Source organism: Rhinolophus ferrumequinum, chromosome 21 (assembly GCF_004115265.2).
Source record: "Rhinolophus ferrumequinum isolate MPI-CBG mRhiFer1 chromosome 21, mRhiFer1_v1.p, whole genome shotgun sequence".
Classification (NCBI taxonomy): Eukaryota; Metazoa; Chordata; class Mammalia; order Chiroptera; family Rhinolophidae; genus Rhinolophus; species Rhinolophus ferrumequinum.
The window spans coordinates 34875699-34891300 of record NC_046304.1 but is presented as its reverse complement, the minus strand read 5'-3'; the positions used below and the strand labels follow the sequence as shown (position 1 = coordinate 34891300).

Sequence of the window (15602 nt, the reverse complement as noted above, 5' to 3'; positions counted from 1 at the left end):
TTCTTCTAACAGCTACTTCCGTTGCCCAAGTCAAGTCATTTCCTGTTACTCAGGATAAGTGATCCCAAGCTCGTGGGTTTTGTTTTGTTTGGTGGAAGGAAATGTGTGTGTGTGTGTGTGTGTGTGTGTGTGTGTGTGTGTAGGGGGAGGCGGGTTTTTTTGTATGAAAATCATAAGTTTCACCAACATCATTTTATTTGACCTCAGTGCCCAGTGAGAAGGACAGGGCAAGTATTACACACATTTTCTAGCTGAGGACACTGAGCTGAGCATGGATTTTTAAAAAAAGTTTTTAGATGGTAGTAGAATATATTCATGTGAGAGATCCTTTCCAAGCTCTGTACGACAAGTGTTATTTCCACCCCAAAAACCTTTTTAAAAAAAACTGAAATAAACCCACCACTACTCAAGGACAAAAAAACCCTCTGCTTTTCAGTTCTTGGAAATCAGAACTCCTCCATCGTCCTTAGATTTCTGACTGCTAAGTCCTTTGCTTGGGAGGTGATCATGACTTTTTAACAATCTGATTGGACATTATCTCCTTGTTTGTGAATTTGTTTAGATGCCTCAGCTCTTACTGAATATTCTTAACATCTAGCGGTGGGGAGGACAGCGGGCCGGACAGCGGGCCGGGAGGATGCGAGCTGGGGTTGTAGGTAGAAATGGAAACAGACCAGCTCCTGGTCTGCCTCAGAGGCCGCAGGAGCACTCAGTCGCGCCGGAGTGGCATCTGCAGATTTATGTGCGGGCAGCCAGCTGAGACGCAGCGAAAGCCAAGCAGATTACCACTGCAGTGTGAGATAGTAACTTCCTCAGTCAAGCCTGGGCACTGATCCTAAGCCACCCGTCCCGGGCGGCCCCCTGCCAGCAGGGACTCAGCTCTGTAGAGGGCACGTTGCTGACTCAAGGTAACCTTTCTTTGAACTCTGGATGCGTGTCCCCCTTCCTGTTCTCCTTACCACTATACCTTCTTCCCTGAGGGTTTCCTTAACAGCTTTGGAAGCCCCCGACCCATCTTTTATCTCCATCTACTCTCTGCCCCAGCTCTTTTCTCTGAGGAACTGTTTTGGGAACTGCTACAAAGACCAAGTCCGCATCTGGCTTACCAACAGGACAGCAGGAGCCAGTCCTCACATCTTATTAGAGAAATAAGTTCTTGGGGAGAAATCAGTTCCACCTTAGTAATGGCTCGATTTGGAACTGGAACGCTGGAACTTGAACTCTCAAGATACAATAAACATGGACAATTTATGCTTAAAAGGATAACAAGAGCCACTTTTTAGGAGACAGTGCTCCTAACTCAATGGGCAGAGTGAATAATTCTGTTCAGCAAGCAAAAGAGGGAAAAAACAAGGGGTGCTTATATAGCAGTGAAAGGGGCTTCAATAATAAGTAGGGAGGGATGATCAAGCTGGAGTGTGAGAATTAAGAGACTACCTAAAAGCCTTTAAGGTTTTTTACCCCCTTAGAAGGGCAGGAACATGAAAGCTTCTGTAATCTTTGGATTCTGAGAAACCACCAGCCAGTTTCTTATCTGGCTGTCGAGTCCCTTCTTCCTGTCCTTCAACCAAGCACTTTTTCCTTCATACCATCTGTTTCGAAGGAGCAGTTAGTTTAGATCCTCCCACGAGTGCTCTGTCCCTGTGTGTGTCCCTTCCCCAGTGGCCATGTTGGTGTGGGAAGCCAGGTCCACTAGCAGCCTGACCCGAATTCTTCCAGCAGAAGGCCCAGAATAGTGAGAGCCTGAGGCGGTTTGTTGGAAGCAATGCAACCTGCCTGCTATAAGCTACGAGACTTAGATATATTCTACCAATTAGAGCACATCTGTTCCAAATGCTGAAAGGCGGGCACTGTCTCTTTAAGAGCCATCCCACTCCTCTCCTTGAGTGATGAGGGCTGGGAGCACTAGGGAGTCAGATGCTGATTAAACAGTCCTACTGCCGAGCTCTATTAGAAAATTACTGTAATTATGATCTAGTCCCAGCAGAGGGATGAGTTCCAATCCTGCTAATAACCCTTCCAGGTGCCTCCGATTCAGGGCCCGTGGGAGGCGGTACCGACGGCTCCGCTGGCACCAGGGCCAGTGCTGGCCATCCTGTCTGGCCTGCGCTGGCAGAGACAACAAAGACACCGGACCCCTCTGCCTATCTCGGCCTCCTGAGAAGGCACTGGTTTCGCTTTTGTTTTGTTTTCTTTTTTCAGTTCTTGACAGAGCTCCTGGGAGTCATTTTGTAGGAGGAAACTTGCCCCTAAACTAACATGAAGGGCCAGGAAAATCCCAGCCATGATTCCCAGCCTGACTCCCCACGTCTGCCTGGGGACTGAAGTGAGCACTGCACCAGCCCAGCCCAGTGCAAAGCGGAGGGAACCAGAGCACTCGCCTTTCAGCCTCAGCTGTCTTCTGCGCCGTTTCTATGAGCATGTGTTTCTTGAGGTAGTAGTACACAGCATTCCCCTTGGTCCCGATGAAGAGTTTCAGAGGTTACTGCCACTGAAAAGGGAAACAGTAACCACAGAGCTGTAGACACGAGACTCGCTGTAATGCAGCTCTCTAAATTGGCAAATACGGGCTTATTCATTTGAAAACATCATTTCTGTACTGCAAATCTGCAGCAGTGCCGGGGAGCAAATGTCAAAGGTGCTTGTGGAGCAGAGGGGCTGGCTAGCTGGTTCTTAAATGCTGAGGACTTCATGGCATTTACACTTGATGTCTTCCCAAGCTAGCTGTAAGCTTCTCCCTGTCACTAAAGTAAAACGTCTAGAAGGCAGGGCAGTTTCTCTGTGCTTGGTCCTAAGCACACCCAAGTGCCTTGACACAATGGTACTCAGCCTGGGCTGATTTTGTTCCCAGGGAACATTTGGCAAAGTCTGGAGACATTTTTTGGTTGTCAGAACAGGGGTTGGGGGGTACTACTGGCATCTAATGTGTAAAGACCAGGGATGCTTCTGAACGTTCATTCTATAGTGCCCCCAACATAAAATTTTCTGGCCCAAAGTGTCAGTTGTGCCCGGTTTAGAAACCCTGCACCAGCAGAATGAAGTAATAAGCTCCAAGTTTGGCCTCTCCACCAAACTTCCACTCTACTGCCTTGGAGAGGTTGAAGAAATGAGCTCCAAACCCCAGATGCCAGGCGCTTTCCCAGAGGTGAAATAGGTTAGTGACAGGCCTAGCAGGGTGCCTACCGTGAGCAGCATCCAGTAAATGTAGGTGGTGTGTACATGTGCCACCTGGGTGATTCAAGGCAGAGCCATGCTGGGTGGAGTGTCTGACCGTGGGGACAAGGGAAGTGTTTGTAGCCTGTTTTCTGTTCCATGATTAGATGTGGGGGAATAAAAGGTGGCCAGCTGCTCACCATCAGGTTAAGAGCATCCACAATGCAACCAGATGCTATGTTTGAGGACCAGGGCTAGAAGCCTCTTGGAACTTACTCCAATCACAGGAGGCAAGGAAGTGGCATACTATTGCCCAGTGCCACAGAAATGCTTCCCTCTGTGGCACTCTGCCAGGCGGAGGGGTGTCAGGTTGTGATGGGGCCCCATGAGGGAACAGAACACACACAGCTGCTGTCAGCTGGCCAGCCCCACAAGCAGCGTGATGCCAGGGACACCAGACCTCTCAGAACAGGCTGGGCATCAGGAAAAGAAAGCCTAGTTGGCAGGGTTTGCCTAGGAAACAGGCCTGCAAGGGAGAGGACTTCATTAAAAGGGACATTGCCAAGCATCATACCAAGAGAGCCAGGTAATCTATCTACTGCCCACTCCCCTGGTGACCGGGCAACCCATGTTGCCTTATTTTTAGGTTGACCACTCATCTTGGTGTGGTCTTGGAGTCATTATCAATAACTCCCCCTTTCAGTCTCAAAAGTGTCTGTCTGGAAAATAAATTACATGCTCATCCTATTAGTTATACCTCTGTTTCCTCTAACACAATAGGTTTTTTGGGGGTGGGGATTAGATTTATAACAGATTTTTGTACAAAATGGGCTACATTTTAAAATGTATTATTAATTGAATCCCAAAGAGTTGCAAAAGAATGGTCATTGATTTATACTCATGAAAAAAAAACCCCCAAAACCCAGCATGTTTTCTGAACAGTTATTGATAGGAAAATAGGGAGAATAATTCAAATCCCTTGAAGAAGAAAAAAACTCTTTTTAGTTGTAAGTTTCAAACTCCCTTCCCAACCTCTGTAAATTCTAATGGGAAATAAAATGGCTGGTCAGGAGGGGAGGGGAGGAGCACTGGACTATGGGAATCCACAAACTAGAAAATTAGCTTGAGTCACTGGGCTGTGTAGCAGGGATAATCCTCTGTGTGGACGGCTGCTTTTTCTAAAGTCAGCTCCACTGATTTTGCTGGTGCTCTGGGAAGTAGCAAATCAGTGCCACTCAAGATTTATCCTTTGAAAGCCGCTCCTGGTGGGGAGACCTGCCGGGAGGGCTTTTTTTGGGCCAAAGATTAAAGCATCTCTGTCCCTGGCATCTGAGAAAAAAACAAAAAAGAAAACAAAAACATACATACTTTTCAACTCCATCTTTCTCAGACTAGTTTTTAAAGGCAGGAGTTTGCCACCCATCCCCCAATCCTGCTCTTTGCATTGACACCACTGCTTTATTGTGCGCAAGTGACTGGCATGAAATACAGATTTTGAAAATGTGTCATTGGAGGTGTCTAACTGCAGTAGAACGTGAGTGATTCAAGAAGCTAAGCAGCAGACTGAGAATTTCAAGAATCTTTCGTTTCAAGTCTTTCATTTCCTCTTCCACAGCAGATTTCGTGTGATTTTTGTCTAAGTCACCACATTTCAGATCCTCAGTTTTGACACTTGGAAAGACTAACTGATTACAAATAAGTGAGCAAGGTAAAGTGCTAAAAAAAAAAAAAAAAGTTAATAATAACTTGAAATCCAGGCTATTCCTTACATATTGTGTTTAGATAAAACATCTGTCTCAAACAGGAGGGAGGCTATCTAGTCGGCCCCACTTTTTGTCATTGCTCTCACTTTAAATGGAATCAAACTGTCTGGGTTTAGGGAATGAGACTTAATAGGAATTCTCTTTCCCATTTTTATTCACCAGAGGGAAAGATGTAGTTGGTTTTGAATTAAATACAGATTTTTAAGAGAGATAATAGGCCATCGTGTGGGAAAATTTAATATTGAGGTAACTGCAAAACAATGTGCTATTTTGTGATATGGATGACAGAGAAAACACACTAGAAAAAATGTATTTTTAATGAAATGTACATGAACGACTGCTTTCAGAGCATTTATTATTCTCAGATATTCTCAGATATAATATAGACCAAACTGTACCAGCCCCAGGTCAGAGTATCCAGTGGATGTAAGTCCTGTGTAAATTATTCATCTGTAAAAGGCAACTACACATTTGCTTCTTAAATTTTGGATCTGAGCTTTCTTATTTTCTCTTTACATAAAAGCAAGGAAGGAAAAGTGCCTCCCCTCCTCTAACCCTCTCCTGTTTCACTCGCAGAGCAATTAGTAGCTATTAAGAACCCATTTTACATACAATGTGTTTAGTTAAGTTGTCTAATGCCCCAGTTACCCAGTTAGTCACAGGCAGTAAGGTGGGGATTTGGTTGGTGCCGTCAAACAGAGAAGTGGGAATCTGATTAGCTAGTTGCTTTCTGAGGCTGTTGGGGAGATGGTGCTGTCCAACTGAGTGGGGAACAGTTTTGCTAGGCGAGGCTGAGCTCCAGAAAGACTGTGGGAATCTGCTGCTTTTCCAAGGTCTCCTTTAGAACTTTCCCCTAACAGAGAATGCCCTGTAAATAGTCTCATCAAGCCATCGAACTTGCTCTATCTTTTCCTGCATGTAACAATGTCAGAGATGGCCAGATGGCTATGGACCAGATCTCCAATCAGTCCATCTGTTGATATCTTTTAGGGCCGGTCTAATGTCTTTTTCCACTGAGTGTCACAGCTAGAAGGGTCAGAGGTCTGAGTGTGGTGCCCACCCTGCAGTCGATGGGGGTGCTGAAAGACTCTTGCAGCAGGGCAAATGGTTGTTTTCCTCAGGTCAACAGGTCCAGAAGGGACTGTTGCACTAAGGAGATTTTGTTTTAAACGCTGAAAGTCAATGGCCATGTTATTGAGAGACCTGGAACTGTGCAGAGAGTAGTTACCTTGATCTTGCCCCCTTTTCATCTCCCCAGATACCTGCCCTTCCTCTTCTGGTGCGCTCATTCAGTCACGGAGCAGTAGCACAATGCTATTCTCTCCTCTTAGCCTCCCAGCCTTCCAGACTTGGGTCCCTGGGGGGGGGTTCTCCAGGGAGAGAAAGGGGAGTTTCTGTTTGTTCCCTCAGTTAAACATATTAGAACAATGCCCATTGTCCTTACCTGTAGGTTGGGATTGGTGCAAAGGTTCCTAAAGCTGGAGGCAATTGGTTTTCTTTGGTTCATCTGCTCATATGCTGCCACCTAGTGGTTCCTTCTCCTCTTGCACGCTGTGTAAAAAGGAGGGGACGTCATGGACTGTTCTGTATTGCCTTTTCTTTTTCCCTCCCAGACTTAAATCGTCCCCTTCTCTTACCTCTTTATCCATCACATACACACAAAGCTCCCTTGTCTTTTACTCCTGGGTCAGAAAATCTGGAAATGAATAGCTGGCATAGAATCTTTTGCTCCCTGGTTTCTCTCAGTCATGTGACATGGGTGTCTTACTGCAGGGCTATAACATGGTTGTTACAGAGGTGAGGAAGCTACTGCCAATCCAGGACTGCTCTGAATAGGCAACAGGCAATTTCTGTAGCTGCTCAGTTTTCAACATTTTCATGCAGTGTCAGGCAATAATAATAGCTAATCCTTATTGAGCAGTTACTATGTACCAGGCATTTTTCTAAGGACATTGCAGAGTTTTGTCCTTTAATCTCTCCAGTGACTCAGTGAGATGGAGTATACCTCTTCTAAGGTGAGCAAATTGAAGCATAAAAGATCAAGTAACTTGCTCTAGAGAACACACGGAGTAAAAGGGGAACTGGGGCTTATTTCCAGGCTGTCTGGTTCCTGAGTTTATGTTCTTAACTACTATGTTTTGCTGCCTCTGCAAGGCACAGGTAACTGAAGTGCTAGGTAGAAGCAACAGGAAAAGGAAACAGGGCTGTGTATACGCAAGCCCTCCTCAAAGCACTTCTTTGGCCCCTATCTAGGGGTGCAGGCCACAGAGGGGTAGTTAACCGAGACCGAAAAGGAACTCTCCAATGTGCTGACTCCAAGGACTTGCTGCTAACCCCGTCTCATGTCAGAGAGATTCAGCACATAAGAAAAAATGACCAAGGAGGCAGCCAAAGGAAGTCTGTGAAGCCGAGCCGTAACCAGTCAGGCCTCGGTTCCAGAGATGACCCTACCCTGAAAGACAATTGCAAGTCCCCTTCTCTAGCTGGCTTCAGTTTGTTCTCTGGCTCTCCTTTCCTACTTTGTTTGGAGGTGGCAAGAATGGCATTTTGGATACCATTACAAAAAGAAACTCAACACCATCACACAGGGCAAGGAACCAAATCTGAAGTTTATTTGTGCTTTTCAAATCAGCCAAAAACAACCAGCAGCTTCCTCCTCTAAAGATTTCCTTCTCTCTCACCTTCTCTGTGACAAACCTGTGGAAAGGACAGAAGTGGCTGTGTGGACATGGTTAGAGATGGGGTGAGTTATGACAAGGCAGGTTTAGTAACAGGTCTGCTGAATATGTCTCTTCCCACTTGTCTTATTGGTGGTTCAAAGTTACTACAAGGTGTCAGAGACTTGGGTCTCTTCAGTAACGAGAAGAGTCCATGATGTTGATGGGACGGCAGGAGTAGGGAGTGGGAGGTCTTGATCAGTTTCTTCATAAAGGCAGGATGGAGAGAAGGATATGTGTCCTAAAGGAGGAAAAATATATAAATTTGCTTTTATGATTCAAAATATAGAAGATATAAAAGGGCACAGAGTAAAAACTGTCTCCTTCTTACCCGGTCTCACAGTCATGCAGTTTCTCTGTCCTTGGAGGTAACCAGTGTTAGCATTTTCTTTCTCTTTCCAGAGATATCTCATATACTATATATGCGATTGGAGACTCCCTTTTCACACAAATGGAGGTTAGGCCTACCCTTCTTTGTTGCCTTTTTTTTTTTTTAACTTTTCACCATATCTGAGAATGTATTCCATATCAGTGCAGAACTTCCTTTTCTTCTTTTATTGTTACGTAGTATTCAATTCGATGAATGTACTACAGTTATTTGGCTAGGTCTCTGTTGAACATTCAGGTCATTTCCAGTGGTTTGCTATTACAAACAAATAACCTGTGTGTACATCATTTTGCATGTGTGCAAGTGTAGCTATAGGGTAAACTCCTAGATGTGGAATTGTTGGGTCAAAGAGATAAACAACTTTGTCATTAAATACATGACAAAGTGAAGTAGGGTGAGTCTGTTTAGATTTGACAGCAAAATTCCAACCCTTCTGCATTCATGGCCAGGAAATGGAGTCTTCGTCGGGAAAGTCATAAAGTCAAACCTTGAGTGACAGGCCCAAGCTAGTGCTTTATGGTTGTACAAGGGCATTGGAAAGTAAGATCTATCCTTATGTATTTTCCTAAATGAATCCACTGAGCTGCACACTAGAGTGGGCCCTGGTCTGGAAGATTCCAAGGACAGTTTGTATCACTGTCACATGTCATCCTTCACCCCCAGCAATAAAGTCTGCTCCCATTTCAGGCCGGAAGATGGAGCTGGTGACATCATGCTAACCTTGGGTGCCCTCCATCACCATCCTAATTCTAAACAAAACCCACTCTGTGCCAAAGCAACTACAAAGTTATCCCACCCAAAGCAAGCACTCACTCCACTGTTTTAAAATATGATGTGGTTCTTGCTCCATAAAATGCAAGCCATATTCTTTATTACCTAAGTTAATTATTCTTTATTACCTAAGTTAATTTGATTATGTTCCATAGGAATCCTCACACTGGGTTCCTAATCTTGGCCAATCAGATTGTAATACATGCCATCTGGGGAAAATGGTGCCCTGAATTTGAGTGCTGGGGATACAGAAACCCAGATCCACACTTGTGGGAAAAATTCCTAGTTGTCCCCCAATATCCATTCTCCCATTATTATTTACTAATGTACTCCCTTTCCTCCACTTTTAAGCTGGACACAGGTTCTACCTAGAACAAAGCTTTCTTTGCATATTGGTGTGTCTGTCTATATATCTAAGTTCTGGCCAAAGGAATGTACCTGTGTGTAACATCTGTGAAGTGTCCTTAAAAGGAGAGGGTGTGGTGCCCTTCTCCTTTCATTTTATCTTTCCTGCTGGGTGGGAGACAGCGATAATAGCTGGAGCTGGAATGTCTATCTTGGGCCACGAGGTAACCTTAGGAATGTTGACCACACACAGTGGAGGAAAAAGAGAAGACACCTGGGACCGGGGTACCTTGTATCACTTACCTCCAGATTTTTACAGAAAAGAAAAATAAATTTCTATGGTAATTAAATCACTGCTATTTTGAGTTTTCTGTCACATGTAGTTGAACTTAATCCTAACTGACTCAGTCGCCCAGTTCAGGAAAAACAATTTCAGACTCATCTTTCAATGGTGACTCACTAGCATCACCTTGAGAAATGAAGAAAAGCTACTTCCCTGGCAACTCATCCTTCACAGAGAAACAAAGTCGTGGCCGACAAACGCATTGGCAATAGTTCGGATACCTGGGCTTCTTCATCTTTCTTCCACTTCAAAGGCAGTGGTGAGATACTCCTTGGGAACAATCCCGATGAGGCTGTTCAGTTCTCCTACCCACCAGCCATACACGTTATACTCCTGAAAAATGAAAAGAAGATGGACGTGCTTCTGTTCATCTCGCATGGTGATTGCGTGGGAGATTCTGTTGGGTGGTTTCTTTGTTGACACTATCAGTAGGCCCTGTTAACACCCTTCATGGGATTATTAAATTTAAAAAAGTCATCGAGAGGAGGAAAGCAAACTCGGTTTTCATTTTGCCATCTTCCTGTCTACATCGTAAACTTAACTCATATGGTGCCATTGCTGAACCGAAAGAGCATGTCTTTTACCAAGCAGAGTGGAATGGCTTCTTCAGAGAATGTTGGGCACACCCTGAAATGCCAGAACCCTGATAATATTTAGGGAGTCAGGTCATAGTTCAATCAATAATATTTACCAAGCATCTTCTATGTGCCAAGTGCTGTTTGAGTTCCCATGAGACTTATAGGGTTGACTCAGAACATTACTTGCTCCCTGGGGGCTTACAGCATAGAGTAATGGGCTTTGGAGTCAGACAGACTGGGGTCTAAGCCCCACTTGGTCATTTAGTAGCCATGTGACCTTAGGTTCCCCTAGCTTTAACTTCCTCTTCTGTAAGATAATATCACCCCTCCCCTTGTTGTCGGGGATATAAGTAACACCACAGAAGTGAAAACAGTCAAAGTGCCTGATACATAGTAGGTGCTCTAAACATTGGATTCCTCCCCTGGAAGAGGTGGGAGTTTGACAGGTACATCAGTAATGACAGGCAGGACGTAAGAGCCACAGGGAGGGGCAGACAAGAAAGGGAAAGAGAAGATTTAAAGGAAGGGATGGTCGTAGGGTTGAGAATGGAGCTTCTTAAATACAGAAGAGCTTCTCAAAAGCAGCAGATGTTGAACACTATGAGAGTATTCCTGAAAGCACCTTTCTTTTGAAGGAAGTAAATACATGGGAAGTATGTATTCAGATCAATTGGATTTGGGGTACCACAGAGCTGTCTGCTTTTTGCACACCTGGCTGCTGAGTTCTACCAAGAAAAAGGAGAAGAAAGAAAACCAGGTTGGTGACACAATAAAATTCCAGGTCAAGTGGTTATCTTTTTGTTTTTTTTTGATAGTGTATCTCCCCTCCTCCAACTTTGCCTCTTTCCCTCGCAGCAGATGACCTCTTTTCCACCTTCAAAAAGAAAGAAGCTATCAGATTTGTCAGCCTTCAGCCACCAAAACAGGAACGTACCTGTATTGCCAACCAGCCTTCTTTCCTATTAAAGTGGAGGAGGTGTCCTCCCCTGTTTTAAGACTTTCCCTTACAATGTGTGCTTGGGTAACCCTTCTGCTTTCTTTCTTAGAGACAAGGTTCTGGTGGTGTTGAACCTCTGTCTCTAATATAAATGAAATGGCTCCTTTCATCAGCACTGAAACATGTTCAAATGTCTTTTATCTTTGGAAACAATTATTATTATTATTTTTTAAATTTTTATTGGGGGAATATTGGGGAACAGTGTGTTTTTCCAGGACCCATCAGCTCCAAGTCAAGTCATTGTTTTCAGTCTAGTTGTGGAGGGCGCAGCTCACTGGTCCATGTGGGAATCGAATCGGCAACCTTGGCATTATGAGCACTGCGCTCTAACCAACTGAGCCAACCGGCGTCCAGAAACAATTATTAAATAGTCCCCACCACATGTCTACTTTCCATTTCTGCTAGTCTATACCAACTGCTAATTCACAGTCAAACTTACAGAGTTTACCTCACTTAACCGCCCCAACTTCTTGCTTTCTATCACTCTGAAAGCCACTCTCATCAGGCTTCTGCTTCCATCACTCCATTTATGCTTTCTCTCCATGGTCTCTTACAACCCCTCTTTGCTTGATCGCTCAGCAGTGCGGGCACTATGGACCCTTCTTGAGGCATTTTCTTCTCTTAGTTTCCACGATAATTATACTCTCCTGGTTTCCCTTCTACTCTCTAGTTGCTTTTTCTCATTCTCTGAAAGCTCGTCTTCCTCTATCCCTCCTTTTAATGTGGTTGTTTTCTAGGGTTTTGTCCTGCCCTTCTGACTTGATGCACTTTCCTTCAACAATCTTACACACCTCTGTGGTTTAGCCACCACGTCTGTGTAAACGAATCACAACGGTAACTCTCTCCCAGATCTAAGTGGTAGATCCCAATACCCAAGTGTATGTCCGTCAAGCTGCCCAAACTCAATATATCCCAAATTTAACCCATCATTCTGCCTCTATTTTCATTCCTGCTCCCAAACTTTCTTTACCTCCTGGGTTCTCTATCTCAATGTGTGGTACCACTCTACAATCAGTTACTCAAGCCAGAAACCCGAGTCGTTCCCAATGTCACCCTTCTTTTTCAATCAGTCCTTGAGTTCTGTCAATTCTCATTCCTTTTAAAATATTACGGGAGTCCACCCACTTCTCTCCATTCCCATTGTCAACAGCCTAGAGTTATGTCACTGTCATCTCTCGTGAGGACTACAGAAACAACCTCTAAATTGGTTTCTGTATCTCCATTCTTGTTCCTCTCCAATCTAGTCTTCATTCTGCAGCCAGAATTTTTCTAAAATGCACATTGATAATATCACTGCTCTGCTTGAAACCTTTAAGTGGGTTCCCACTGCCTCCTGTCAACTTCCTAACAAGATAGACAAGGCCCTGCATGACCTGGTCCCACTCACTGCCCAGCATTGTCCTTCACCCCCTAAATCTAGCGGACCCCTAGTAAAATAGAACTTGGTTCAGCTGCTCCCACGGGCTACAGACTCTCTCACCTTGGAGTCTTTCCTCGGCCTGTTAGCCTCTACTTCCCTTCTCCCTTCCATGGGCTCATTCCTAAGGAGCCTTCAGATCTCAATTCCTGAGTCTCTCTGGATTCGCTAGAATCCTCTGCTTGCCACTGTGTGGGGGCCCTAGTTATGTGGCCCACAGTGCCATGTCCTCTGCTTCCTGGGAAATAAGTTCACCATGCTGCCTTGTATCGGTTTGCCTTTTTCTTGGTGCTAATCACTGGGTGGAAAGTTCTGTGAGAGCTGGGACCTAGTTGGTTTGGTTTGCTGTTGTATTCCCAGCACTCAGCATGGTATCTGGCACAGAATGGGGCCCCCAAAAAAAACTTGTTATACGAGGTTATGGAGAAATGAAGGGAGAAGTAGGGATTTATACTCTCAGTTGAGTAGATTTAGTTTCAGTTAACTCCAAGATATTCCCCTGGTGACTGAACTGGTTGTGGCAGGAAGAGAGCAACTGCCTTTGGAGACAGTTCCCCAAATGGCTCCCTAAATACCATGAAGGCAGTCTCAAATGCCATAAGAAGTGAGACTACTGAGTCGATCCTAAAAGGAACAAGGAATGACCTTTTAAAAATCAGTCTGGGGGTGGCTGGTTAGCTCAGTTAGTTAGAGTGTGGTGCTAATAACACCAAGGTTGCCAGTTCTGTCCCCGCCTGGACCACTGTGAGCTGCACCCTCCTTAAAAAAAAAATTAATTAATTAAAAAATAAATAAATATCAGTCTGAAATAAATGAATGTGTCCACTACCTCTCCCCCACCGTCTCCACCACCCTTCATTCCCTCCCTCCCCCTGGCCAATTCCCCCCTATAGTCTGCACTGCCTTATGGGACATTACCCAGAATTCCTAAGCCTATGCTTGTCAGGTCATTTTAAAGTTGCTATTAGTGCAAGTTATGTTCCTGTTCATTTTCCAGCACTGAAGTTAGGGCAGTTTCTGCCTCAAGTTTTCTTGTAGAGTATTGTCTTACGTTAGCATGTTGCTGCAATGGCCATGTCTACAGGGCCTCGCTGCGAAGGGAAAAACACATACTCTGTCTTTCTCTTTCACTGTAACTCATAAAAACTCTAGCTTTAGCTCTTCTGTTATCTCACAGGCAGGGGTGGGGTGCAATGTTGTCTGACTGTCTTTTGATCACAGTCAGCTTGCTTAAATACGTGTGAAGAGTGGTCTTCTACCAATCAGATGCTGTCATCTTCATCACCTGAGGGGCTCAGAGAGAGCATTCTCTTCCTAGGGACTATTCAAGACCCCTGACTGACTCACGCTTGGCAGCATCCTCCTGTCGCCATTAATACCAGGAGTAGGGACGGAGCCTGGGGAAGGTGCTCTTTGCCAACTGGAAGAAGGCACAAACAAGAAGCCGATGAGGCACAGCTGGGCACCTGCACAGGCCAAGATCCCAGTCAGTGTGCTGCTGCTCCAGGGGAACGCGGACCCTGCCGACCGCACAGGTAGTGGCCTCACCATAGTGGTGAGAACCGCAGTGAGTGATATCAACTCTCTGCCCTTCAAAACAAAAGAGCGGGCAGAAGTGTCAGGAGTATGGCACAGTCTCAGAGACCATATGCATCCTGCTGTGGGAGCCTAAGAGCTTCATCAAAGCACCTACAGGTCTCAGGATCTGACTGTCTTTTCCAGATTTCATCCCTTGGCTGGATACCCGAAAAGGGCTGCAGGGCTGAGATGTTTAAAGCATGAATGGAAAATTTCTCGCCTTTTCTTCCACTGCCACCCCCCATGCATTGCTCCAGCCCAGTCTGAACACCATGAGGTATTTTAAAATAATTTCTACTTTGATGAATTGCTGGGGAGTCCACAATTGCTCATAATCAAAGGGAGAAAAATGCAAATGAGATCCGGCCGAGAACTATCACCACCAAACGTTTATTTCACTGCACAGTGCCAAAAAGAATTAAAACAACATTAAACTCACAGCAATCATGTTTAAGCCCTCGTTTCCAAGTGCCAAATTGCACCACTCTGGATCATACAGATGTTCGTTAATTATGCTAATTTTTATTAAACTATTAAAATGGAGAGAGTACTGGCTCAGCCAGGCAGACCCCAGCTCTGAATGAACTCTGCTCTTGTCTAGAGGTGCTAATTTACTGCATTTTTATTAAGTTGCCAAGTCTTGGATTTTAGTGTTAGGGTGGCAGAGAGAACTAAATTCCTGGGATCAACATTTTCAATAAAGTTTGACTTCTTTTTGCCCAGATGTTTGGAAAGACCAGAAAAAAGCCAAGACACTCCCAGGAGACCTGAAATCCTCAATTTCAGGGACCAAGTTCCCGTGGAACTGTTTCTACCTTCAAGGTGGGGATACATCCCTACAAGTGACAAATGTTAGGGGATCACAATTTTATAGGCTCTCCACGCTGTAACTCCATATACCCTGTGTACAGTAGAGATAAGATGCTAATTTTAAAAATTGTGTATTATACAAAAATGAATAGACTTACATAAGAATATAAAAAACTATTAAAAAAAACAAAAACCAAAAAGCCCTCCACATCAGTGCTTGTTTCTTGGCACAGTCTTTTAAGAAGCCTCTTACTCGAAAACAGTACAATGTGTAGTTTGTTCTCATCATAAACATTTCTAGCCTTGATTAAACATCTGTTTCCCTCAACATCAACCCTGCCCCACCTCCTTGAACGCCCCCCAAATGAAGGAGTCTTAAAAACTTGGACTCCATTATCTGGTTGGAGAAGCTATTGGCCTGGATGAGCAGAGCACAGAATGAACCTGAAATAGACATAGCACTCACCATCAGCAACAATCAAAAGTGTTTATGGAGGATTGCATACTGCCATAAAAGGATCGAGGCTGCTGATCTCCATCAATAAGGCAAAAAAACCCCAAAAATAAAACAACAAAAAACAAACCACCATCACAACAAAAAACCACCCTACCAAACCTGCCATAAAAAGAACAGCAAATTCTATAAACAAAAAGCAGTATGGCCACCAACCACGGGCATGTCGCACAGCTTGAGTCTGCCTCCAGTGGTTTCCTATTGCTGTTTATGGTTTCAAGATGATCA

At 44.6% G+C, this 15602-nt stretch overlaps 1 protein-coding gene across 1 annotated transcript in view; it reads right to left on the bottom strand.

Moving 5' to 3' along the window:
• Positions 1-154: 154 nt before the first annotated feature.
• Positions 155-15602, bottom strand: part of SKAP1 (src kinase associated phosphoprotein 1) — a 277253-nt gene continuing 261805 nt past the window's right edge. The window contains exons 12-13 of the mRNA XM_033090442.1: positions 9702-9813; positions 155-7874 (exon numbers count right to left, since the gene is read on the bottom strand). Of these exons, the coding sequence (XP_032946333.1) occupies positions 9712-9813 (102 nt within the window). The 3' untranslated portion in view covers positions 155-7874; positions 9702-9711. The remainder of the gene's footprint in view (positions 7875-9701; positions 9814-15602) is intronic.